The sequence below is a fragment of the Plecotus auritus genome, assembly GCF_963455305.1.
Source record: "Plecotus auritus genome assembly, chromosome: 3".
Lineage (NCBI taxonomy): Eukaryota > Metazoa > Chordata > Mammalia > Chiroptera > Vespertilionidae > Plecotus > Plecotus auritus.
The window spans coordinates 204,567,365-204,579,343 of NC_137772.1; the positions used below are offsets into that span (position 1 = coordinate 204,567,365).

The 11,979-nt window shown below is 39.3% G+C and overlaps 1 protein-coding gene and 1 pseudogene across 2 annotated transcripts in view; both read left to right on the forward strand.

The window, feature by feature from the left end:
• The window catches only part of A2M (alpha-2-macroglobulin), a 46,689-nt gene extending 34,964 nt beyond the window's left edge, over positions 1–11,725 (forward strand). Inside the window, exons 29-36 of the mRNA XM_080662518.1 lie at positions 645–868; positions 3,454–3,672; positions 3,835–3,962; positions 5,985–6,075; positions 7,171–7,239; positions 8,839–8,941; positions 9,645–9,686; positions 10,030–11,725. Coding sequence (XP_080518644.1) covers positions 645–868; positions 3,454–3,672; positions 3,835–3,962; positions 5,985–6,075; positions 7,171–7,239; positions 8,839–8,941; positions 9,645–9,686; positions 10,030–10,046 — 893 coding nt within the window. The 3' untranslated portion in view covers positions 10,047–11,725. The remainder of the gene's footprint in view (positions 1–644; positions 869–3,453; positions 3,673–3,834; positions 3,963–5,984; positions 6,076–7,170; positions 7,240–8,838; positions 8,942–9,644; positions 9,687–10,029) is intronic.
• LOC308245374 (small ribosomal subunit protein uS8-like) lies at positions 5,172–5,577 on the forward strand (annotated as a pseudogene). The gene has a single exon. The product of its transcript is annotated as a small ribosomal subunit protein uS8-like (transcript).
• Positions 11,726–11,979: the final 254 nt, after the last annotated feature.

Below are 11,979 nucleotides of genomic sequence, written 5' to 3' on the forward strand. Positions count from 1 at the left end.
TACAGTGAATACATACATGTCTCCTGTGCATGTGTGTGAATTTCTCTAAGTTATTCTTTGAGAAGTGTAATTGCTGAATAATAGGCTAAGCACATCTTCCCCTTTGCTGGGTATTGCCAAATTGCTCTCCGAAGAGCTGTTCACTTCCCACAGCAGTGTAAATCAGTTCCCATTATTTCCCATCTTTGTCAGTCTTTAGTATTTTAAGGATTACTGTATTTTTTTTTCCAATCTAATGAGTATGAATTCTATTATCTCAAGTAATTCGTGATCCTCACAAGAAACCTCTAAGGGCAGCCTTGATAGAAAATTTAACAAAACCCAGATAAGGTCTGCAAAATATCAGAAACAGAAAAATATGACCACCAGTGAGAGAACATGCTCTGCTATTTTGCTCTCCCACCAACCCAAGTACAGCAACCATTTGAAAACTTAGATAAATATGGGCTTCTCATTCCAGCAACATTTTCCTCCTTAACCTTGCTAAAACAAACCATGCTCAGATTTACATAGAAGGAAAATCATCCAGATAAAGTCCAAGAGATTATTATAGAAATGCAATCCTCATTTCAGCTCTGGCTTAGGTACTTTAACCTTAAAGGTGAACATATAGTCACGCATACATTGATTTTTCTCATCCCCAGATAATTCTGTTCACTGGACACGACCTCAGAAACCCAGAGCACCAATGGAACATTTTTATCAACCCCAGGCTCCCTCTGCTGAGGTGGAGATGACATCCTATGTGCTCCTGGCTCACCTCATGGCCCAGCCTGCCCCAACCTCAGAGGAGCTGACTTCCGCCTCACACATTGTGAAGTGGATCACAAAGCAACAGAATTCTCAAGGGGGTTTCTCCTCCACCCAGGTTTGTAGTTTCCCAGAACCTTTTACTTCACCTTCAGGTACCAAAAGTTTTGAACAAGATATAAACATATCCAAGAATACAATATAAAGATGAGAAAACTTTGAAATGAGGGAAATATTATTAGAATTCTGAGAAATAAAGGGAAATGAAAGTCAAAGAGAGCTAAAAAGAAAATGTATAAAATTGTGGCACCCATCCCTATGTTATTAACATAGTCTCTTCTTTCCAATAACTACTCTACCTCCCCTAAGGCAATAAGGGGGAACCACTGTCAATACCATAGCAGAATGAATTTAAAAATCTATCAATCTTTCGGAAGTTCTAAGAGTCCCTTTCAAAGTTCCCAGAAATACTACCCAAAACCCAATGATCTCTCCTTGAACAACTCTTCATTCTTAGGTCTCCTTTAACTGGTTTCTTTTAAAGCCGACACATTTTATGCTTCCTCTATCCATTTATTCATCAGAAGCATAAAGAACTATCTTTATTCATCCAACCTCCTGAGCCTAACAATACAACTTTAAATCTAAAAAATTTATCAATACATACACAGCAGAAAGTTTTATCTTCAGAGAATTTAGCTGTGAGCCTATACACCCATTACAAAATGCCATTCCATGCTTTCTCCATTGTACTTAATGTTGTATTGTTCCATATGAATGGAAAAAAACTAAATAATGTTGTTAGACTGGTTAGCATTTATTTTTTATAAATATACTAGAGACCCGGTGCACAAATTCGTGCATGGGTGGGGTCCCTGGGCATGGCCGGTGACTGGGGCCAATCAGGACTGGCCAGCCAGTGGGAGGGACTGAGGGAGGTTGGCTGTGGGAGTGCATTGACCACCAGCTCCTGCATTGAGCATCTGCCCCCTGGTGGTCAGTGCATCATCATATGATGGGTTGTTTGGCGACCAGTCGTAAAGGTCGCTTTGGCTTTTATATATATAGATTATTTCAGGATGTCATCCAGGTTCAGTGTTGATGAGAATTAAAAATATGAATATGAACAGGAGAATTCAAACTTCCAGTTAAAAAAAAGGAAACGCCAAATAAAAGTGCCAATAAATCAAGGAGATAATTATAATTATTTCCTTTGAAGAAACTGAAACATGACCTTGATCGTGGCTACCAAGGACATTGGGCTCTTTCGAGGCACTGACCTCAGCAGCAGAGTAGAATTTAATTTGGGGGCTAGAGCATGGCTGAACTTTGGTATAACCACAGTTGTCAAGTTTTCAAATGCTTCGAGAGTGATAACTGAACTTATTTTCACTCTTTTTCTCAATATGTAATTGAAAGTGAAAAAAAGTATTATATATATATACACACACACATATATATATAATAAAAGCCTAAGCAACCTTTACAGCAGAACGACCAGAATGACTAGTCACTATGATGCACACTGCCAATCAGGGGGCAGACGCTCAATGCAGGAGCTGCCCCCTGGTGGTCAGTGTGCTCCCACAGCGGGAGTGCCGCTCAGCCAGAAGCCGGGCTCATGGCTGGCAAGCACAACAGCGGTGGCAGGAACCTCTTCCGCCTCCACGGCAGCACTAAGGAGCAGGGGGCTGAGCGGTAGGGAGCAACAAGCAGGCAGGCGGTAAGGAGCTAGGGCTCCCGGACTGCGAGAGGGATGTCCGCCTTCAGGCTTAGGTCCGATCCCCACGGGGAGTGGGCCTAAGCTGGCAGGCGGACATCCCTGAGGGGTCCCAGACTGCAAGAGGGAGCAGGCCGGGCTGAGGGACTGCCACCCCCCACCCAGTGCACAAATTTCGTGCACCAGGCCTCTAGTATATATATATATATATATAATTTAGACTTTTAATGTGTATGGCAATTAATACTTAAGAATAATCCAATATCACATGATTTCACGCATTTGTGGAATATAGTTAACAACATGAACTGATGAACAAAAATAGATCCAGGAACAGAGAAGCATCAAACAGACAGTCAAATCTCAGAGGGAACGCAGGGGAGGGTGTGGGGGTGGGTAAGAGATGAACTAAAGGACTTGTATGCATGCATATAAGCATAACCAATGGACACAGATGCTGGCGGGGAGAGGTACTGGGGGGTGAGAGTGACCAGGGAGGGGTCTATGGGGGGAAAAGGAAACATATGTAATACTTTAAACAATAAAAAAATAACAATACAAAAGAAAAATGCATAGTTATGACTAAGCTTTATAATATTTCTGACCCAAAAAAAAACGATTTGGTGAATAAAAAATATTATTCACCAAAACAGATATTTTAGGCAAATAGCTAATGCCAATAAATGATTCCAATGTATGTGTATATTTTCTACATTTTATATCCCACATGTATTTATAGAAAGAGAAGGATCAATTTTATGAGAAATAAAATAAAATTTAGGGCATATAGTCCAAGGAAGCTATGTGAATACTATGGTGCTGTCATCTATTTAAGGATTCTAACCAGTAATGAAATTAGAACTCCAGTGTTTAAGTAGTGAGGGAAATAGGAAATCAAAGGCCCTTTTGTGGCAGTTAACTTGGGCCTCTGAGTCCTCAAAGGGTTATCATACCTAAGAGTTTCTTTCACTTGTCTCTCTCAGGACACAGTGGTGGCTCTCCATGCTTTGTCCAAATATGGAGCAGCTACTTTCACCAGGACTGGGAAGGCTGTACAGGTGACCATTCAATCTTCAGGGACATTTTCCACAAATTTCCAAGTGGACAACGACAACCGCTTGCTACTGCAGCAGATTTCATTGCCAAAGGTGCCTGGAGAATACAGCATGACAGCAACAGGAAAAGGGTGTGTCTACCTCCAGGTGAGACTCTTGGAGCAGATGAGGACAGAGGGTCCATAGTAACCATTCTCCCTGAAAAGTCCTAATTCAGGAAATGATGGAACAAATCAAAAAGTGTTGAGAAAGTTGGGAGAAATAATGGGGAAAGGGGAAACACAAATATTTGTCTTTGATGTTCCACAGACGTCCTTGAAATATAATATTCTCCCCCAAAAAGAAGAGTTCCCATTTGCTTTGGGGGTACAGACTCTGCCCCAAACTTGTGATGGACCCAAAGCCCACACCACCTTCCAGGTCTCACTGAATGTCAGGTAAGACTTTCTGACTGAATCACTTAATTCTGTGTATAACAACCAATCTTCTTACTGGAACTCCTCACTAAGCCAAGCACTGGGATGGTGAATGTTTGTACTACATTTACCGAAAAAGTAATATGTTCTTATGTTGATACAGAATTTCTCAGTGATGAGGTTTACATTGTACTTCCTCTACTTCCAGAATCCATTATTGTCACACCTCATTATTTAAAGGTTATTAATTTCCCTCAATAATAAGTAAAGGTAGATCATTATCCCTTGCCTCTGACCTGAATTTCTCATTTCATTATAATATAATGATTCATCCTAATTTTATTCTACAGTAGTGAAATCCTATATTATTCTTGCCCTCTCCAGAAAAGAGATGAGGAATTTTTTATTTTTTAAGTTTTTAGTTTATTAATCCCTTCATTAAAATCTGCAGTCACCACAAATAGTCACTGAAGAATCTTACTCCTTCTGCTGTCCCATCTCCAGCTCACTTTTGCCAGCACCAACATTGGCCTTTGCAGTCCCCTGACTTTCTTTATTCTGTTCTTGCATTCCTTTCCCTGTGTGTTTGTGTGTGTGTGTGTGTGTGTGTGTGTTTTGTGTTTTGTTTTTTTGGGGGGGTTTTAGGTCTTCTCATACAGGCCATGTCTTACAAGTCTATATTTGGGTTCATTTTTCTTTGCGTAATCCAAGAATCATAAATCCTGCCAAAGCCAGTTGTCTTGCCACCACCAAAATGGATTCTGAATCCAAACACAAAGATGATGTGGTCTTATACAGTTTGGCTAGTTTTTCCCAAATTTCTGTCTGAGGTACTGCTGTCTTCCCAGGGTAAAGGATGTCAATGACCATTTGTTTCCACAGAAGTAATCTGTCGGTCATGAACTTCCTGGTCTGGATAATTACTGTGTCGTTCATGATGGCAGCAATCTTCAACTAGCCAGGGAAGAAAAGTGAGATGAGGAATTCTTGAAAAGCATGAATAGAAGGAAATCATTCCCCTCTAGTTAAAATTTCTACTGGCAATAATTAAATCTCAGATTATATACCAAAAAAAATCAGTTTGGGGGAAAATACATATATATAGATATACATATATACTTAGATATAGAGATACATACACACACAACAGTATTCAAATAGCTACAGGGCTTATAAAAAATGTATCTGTCGCTCTTTCTGCCATCCTTCTGTGCCATCATAAGGGTGCACATGAATGTCCTGGCTGATGCTCTCAGGAGTATCAACAATGCTGAAAAGAGAGGCAAATGCTAGTTTCTTAGTAGACCACGCTCCAAAGTCATGATCCAGTTCCTAACTATGATGATACAGCAGTTACATTGGCAAATTTAAAATTACTGGTGACTACAGAGCTGGGAAAAATATTGCGAACCTCACAGGCAGGTTAAACAAGTGTGTAGTAATTGGCCCCAGATTTGATATGCAACTCAAAGATCTAGAAAAATGCCAGAAAAACCTCCTTCCATCCCATCAATTGGTTTTATTGTATTGACAACTTCAGCAGGCATCATGGACCATGAAGAAGCAAGATGAAAACACAAAGGAGGGAAAATCCTGGGGTTCTTTTTCTGGGAATATAATACATATGTGCAAATAAAATGCCTCAATGGGCACAAAGAAAATGTGTCAGTACCCAAGAATATTAAAACCTGGTTGGAGATACTATTCAGGAAAAAAGTTAAGATAAAGTATATGTAACAAATAACTGACACAGATTAGAGGGCTCAAGTCCAGCTATGCATCACTTGTAGAGCTTTCTTAAAACACACATCCTCAGAGTCCACACATGTGAAATCTGATTCATCAGGTCTAGAGTAGGCCTGATCTCTGTGGCTTTAACAGAGAAAATCTAATGCAGAGCCAGTTTTCTGAAGCACTTGAGTAGGACACTTAGGAAGACTCCCATAAACCTTTTAGGGCTGTTGAGTGCTTACTGTGGAAATAGAAAAAAAGACTACTTAATAACAAAGAAAACCCCAATTCCTTCCTTCCCTGGACCTTCAGTTACACCGGGAACCGTCCTGCCTCCAACATGGCGATTGTTGATGTGAAGATGGTATCTGGCTTCATTCCTCTGAAACCAACCGTGAAAATGGTAGGAGGCTCTATTTTATTTATTGTTTTATATTTTTCTAGACTAAGACAATATAGTATAACCCTATTAAGTCAACCTCTATGAAAGACTGATACTTTTGCCGAAACCGGTTTGGCTCAGTGGATAGAGCGTCGGCCTGCGGACTGAAGGGTCCCGGGTTCGATTCCGGTCAAGGGCATGTACCGTGGTTGCGGGCACATCCCCAGTAGGAGGTGTGCAGGAGGCAGCTGATCGATGTTTCTCTCTCATCGATGTTTCTAACTCTCTATCCCTCTCCCTTCCTCTCTGTAAAAAAAATCAATAAAATATATTTAAAAAAAAAAAAAAAAAAAGAAAGACTGATACTTTCTCCAAACTTAGAAATGTAATGTAGCATGTTCGTATTGGTGCCCCCATGTGCATAGCACACTGCTGGAAGCCACACCTACTAGAAAACAAAAATGTCAGCAGGTTCCTACTTTCATGTAGCTCAGAATCTTGTAAAGTATCTACATATAGACCAGTGAAAAATATATGAAAATGACAGATTGACATAAACTATAACTATTACAGAAGGTCAGACAAAATGAGATTGCTATAAATTAAGGCAAGCAAAAGAAGTAACAAAAACAAAATCACCTCCTGTATTAAGGAATAGAATGTGAATTAAACCTTGAAATATATGCAGTTCCCAAGTTTAGAATATTTAGTTCCTTTTCTTCAGATAAATCAACTTTATACATAGGCCATATTAAATCCTACATCCCAATTAACTTTTATTTTTAATTGTACAACATTATTGTCTTTACTTACAAAAAAATATTGGGGGGGTTGGGGGTTATTGGAGGGATGAGGACACATATGTAATACCTTAATCAATAAAGAAATATAAAAAAATAAATAAATAAATAAAACTGAATTGCCATTATGGCAAAAATGTAGTTGGCAAAAGTGGTCACATATTTTATCTCCCCAATAAATTATTTATGGAAAAAAATATTAGAAGAAATGTTATCCTCAGGCTTAATTTAATTTGGTAATAAAAATTCCTTTCTCTGGGTTTCCCAGGGGCTTTCTTCTATTTATTAACATTTGTAATATCTTCATTTTCTTCAGCTTGAAAGATCTAATGATGTGAGCCGAACAGAAGTCACCAACAACCACGTTTTGATTTACCTGGATAAGGTGAGAGTCGTGCCACTCTAGTTGAAAAATCCCATATAATAAAAGCCTAATAAGCTAAGTGTCCAGTGTTCAGTCGTCCGTTCAAACAATCAAAGCGTAATATGCTAATGACATGCTAAGGCCACTCAACCGCTCACTATGACATGCACTGACCACCAGGGGGCAGACAATCAACTGGTCAACCAAATGCTATGACATGCACTGACCACCAGGGGGCAAATGCTCCAACTGGTAAGTTAGCTTGCTGCTGGGATCTGGCCAATCGGGACTGAGCGAGATGGGCCGGACATGCCCTAGAGCCCTCCCACGGTCCCTTCCCAGCTGGCCAACCTCCTGCATCCTCCCCAGCCCTGATCATGCACTAGTGGGATCCCTCGGCCTGGCCTGCACTCTCTTGCAATCCGGGACCCCTCGGGGGTTGTTGGAGAACTGGTTTTGGCCCAATCCTGCAGGCCAGGCCGAGGGACCCCACTGGTGCACGAATTTGTGCACTGGGCCTCTAGTAGAGATAATAATCTTTCTAAGGGAGGTATCTAGGAAATGAATGAAGGCATTTTTGAGACATCACTTCTATCCTAAATATTTGAGAATTCTAACATTAATTCAGGTACATGTTCTCTTCTTCTTTATTTATATTTCATCTGGGGCTATGGAAAGAAATGGCTTATTACAATATTAGGATATTCATATTTCTAGGACTTTATAAGCAAGAAATTCTCTACAAAATATGCTTGTTATATCCTCAAGTTATTCTGAGTAATGTAAGGAAGTAACCATTGGGTTTGTCAATTATTATAGCAATAATACATCAACAATATAAAAGGGGAAAATACTGTCAATCTCAGCAAGGACTTGGGCCATAAAGTAAATAGATCATCCCATCAATAAACCATTCTAATTTTATATTATGTGTTGTACATAGTTTATTTATAGATTGATGAATTTTATAATTTACAAATTTATGAAACTTAAACAAGGTTACAATTATTGACCTTTTATATTCCTTTTTGAGTCAACACAAGTATTTCTGCAAGATAGAGAAATTAAATGGTGCCAAATTTCTGGATATTCAAAAACAAACATAGCTATCCATCAATAAAAATCATATATCATTCAACTCTATAAAGAAAACATTGATGGGAATATATGAATTGTTTTATTTGTTGAAGAAACAATTGGGGAGCTTTCTGGACAATTTAAGAACCCTGTTAGTTGATTTTTATTTTTTAATGGGGTTTTGTCCTAGCCAGTTTTGCTCAGTGAATAGAGCATTGGCCTGTGGACTAAAGGGTCCCAGGTTTGATTGTGGTCAAGGGCACATACCTCAGTTGCAGGCTCGATGCCCGGCCCTGTTCAGTGTGCATGCGGGAGGCAACCAATTGATGTGTCTTTCTCACATCAATGTTTCTCTCTCTGTGTCTCTCCCCCTCCTTTCCAATCTCCCTAAAAATCAATGGGAAAATACCCTCGGGTGATGATTAAACAAAAATTAAAATAACAATAAAAATTAAAGAAGAGTTTTTCCCCCAAACAAATGAATATTTAAAGTCATTCAAAGAAAAGAGAAGAAAGCTCATTTAATTCCCTTTTGCTTTCTAGGTGACAAATCAGACACTGAGTTTGTCCTTCACGGTTCTACAAGATATCCCAGTAAGAGATCTCAAACCAGCCATAGTGAAAGTCTATGATTACTATGAGACAGGTGAGTGAGCAACTTTTACACACAAATTAAATTCCTGATCACAGAAATTTAGATTTCAGAAACATGTAGGGGAAATTTATTACATTAACAGTTCTTATCACTTTTTTTTGTCTCTATCAAATCTGATTCTCCTCTCTTTGCCTTCTATACATACATTATAGAACAGCCCTGGGCAAACTACGGCCTGCGGGTGGCTGTTCTATCCGGCCCGCGGAGCCGAAAGAGCGGAGGGTTCTCTTGCTCTCTCCTCCGCTCCTTTACTTTGAATTTATATTAGTTCACACAAACACTCCATCCATGCTTTTGTTCCGGCCCTCCGGTCCAGTTTAAGAACCCATTGTGGCCCTCGAGTGAAAAGTTTGCCCACCCTTGTTAGAAACTGCCTATAGTGTAAATATATCAATTAATACGAAACACCTGTAGGATATTTAGTTCCCTTTTCTTCAGCTCAATCAACTGTACAACAATATTAGATTTAAATAAGTTCAACATTAAACTGTCCTTCAGTAGTACGGGGTAAAGGAAAACATAACGTACTGTATTTGAAAAGTTAACAACATAAGGTAGCCAGCAATGCACCAAATGAATGCTGCTGATGTTTCCGACAAAATACAATTTTTCCCACAATACTGTTTCACTAACCTATATCCCTTAAATGTTTGCTGTCTCTCTCACTTCACCTAATGATTTTGTTTTTATGCAGATGAGTTTGCAATTGCTGAGTACAATGCTCCTTGCAGCAAAGGTAAGTAATTCACACTCCTTTCAAATGCAGTCAGAACCCCTTTGTCTTGTTCCGCAAATCTCCTCCATAAAATTTTGGCTCAGCATTCTTCATAGACATCATATTGCTCATAGTGTAACTTATTATAGAAAACTGCATTTATTTGGAGAGGACCACTGCTGGTTAAACCTCAGATAGTTCAGATGATTGCTGATTTGATCATTATAAGTAATGGATCTTGTTGCCCACTATATTCATTGGTTTCCTTAGACACTATACTACCCAGATCTAGGAAAAGGAATCATCATTGATCAGAAAATCCAAGTTTATCTTAATTTTTTATTCTTTCCACTATCACACACAGATCAAGGAAATGAGTGACGACTACGTCAATGAAAATGGCTTTGCTGGAGTCCCTGTTCCACAAACTCAGGTCTCCATGGAAGAAAATAGTTTTTGTAACTCTGAAGCTTCTAGTCAATTCTTATCATGGTATCTGCAGTCATTCAATAAACATTTATTACATTTTCATATAAAATAAAATTCATGAAATAAAACTTTATAGCAATCAAGGGCTGAGAGACTTCAGAAAATGAAAAACATTACAGTGATGGCGGTCTGAGTAGGCTTCACGTAGGTGTTGCAGGGAAAAGAAGAAAATATTCAGTTATGTACTAAAATAGTGTAAAATGTGTTTGATCATGGTAACACCCTACAAAAAGTCAAAGAGTGAATTTTATAAGAAAAGAAAATACTAACTTAACTAGAAAAGACTTTCCACATTAAAGGGAAGTAATGAAATACAAAGTTGAATAGGAGACAGCAAGACATGACCTGAATTGGGGGTTATGTGTTCTCAGAGCCAAAGCTTCCATTAACTAATATAGTCAGTTAACCTTGGGTTTCAGAATCAATAAAGGATGATAGATTGAAAACTTTGAAGGGGTGATACATGTAGAAGGGAGTTTCCTTAGAAGAAAGAATATATTAGCACTCAAATATTAGACTAGATCACCTTTTTTCTGGAACTTTGAGCCAGGATCAAAGACTAGATATAAACTCAAGGAGGTATTCAGATAGAGTAAATATTGAAGTCATCTATTATATGGATGGAGGTGCCAAAGCTTCAGGATTTTATAGAGGGAAGATCTCTGGGGAAGTCCTAGGAGTTCTTATCTCCATTTGATTTAGTTTAACAGTATCCTGGATGGTATAAGCTAAAAACTCAAGGACTTTGAAATTCAAGCATCCTTAGCTCTGTCTCCAGGCTAAGAAAAAAATAAAAGATAAAAGCTGTCATTTTTGTACCTGGTTCTATTCTAAGAACCGAACAGGTATTAATATATCAACCCTATGAATCAAGTACTATTATAACAAGTGAGGAAACAGAGGCACAGAGTTATATAACTTGCACAAAGTGATTCAGCTAGTAAATGGCAAAACTAGAATTCAATACCAAGAAGTCTGGCTCCCAAGTCCACACTCATAACCTCAAACCATGCTGCCTCTCCAACCCACTTCAGACAAGAGGGCAGGAAAAAACCTGTTTCAGAGCTGAATAAACATTATAATTAGGCCCTAACCGGTTTGGCTCAGTGGATAGAGCGTCAGCCTGTGGGCTGAAGGGTCCCAGGTTCGATTCCGATCAGGGGCATGTACCTTGGTTGCGGGCACATCCCCAGTAGGGGGTGTGCAGGAGGCAACTGATCGATGTTTCTCTCTCATCGATGTTTCTAACTCTCTATCCCTCTCCCTTCCTCTCTGTAAAAAATCAATAAAATATATTTTAAAAAAAACACATTATAATTAGTGTCAATTAAACATCAATCCAGAGCATAGAAGAAATTAGGGGTATGGCTAAAGGAAAACAGGATAAAAGGATTATAACATATTCCATCACTTTTTTCTTTGTTCATATGAAAATCATGACTTCAAATGTACTTAAAGGGTATATTTGTTGCAAATCATTACTTGTATCTCCTGAACTGAGAAGATTAATTCCCAAAACATTTATATTCCATGGCATGATACGAATTTGAATAAAACAGCATTCCTCTCTAAGAGAAACTCAATGCAGGGGGGGGCTGGGGGAGGCACTTGGATAATTATACTACTACTAGAGGCCCAGTGCATGAAATTCATGCAAGGGTGGGGGCCCTAAGCCTGGCTAGCGATCAGGGCCTATTGGGGCCATCTCTCCTAGTCCCGATCAGGGCCGGGCCAGCCAGGGCCTGCCTGCCGCCAGACAAAGCCTGCTTGATGGAGCCTGCTGGATGGGGGGAGGGACCGCAGGAGGTTTACCAGCAGCAGGGCG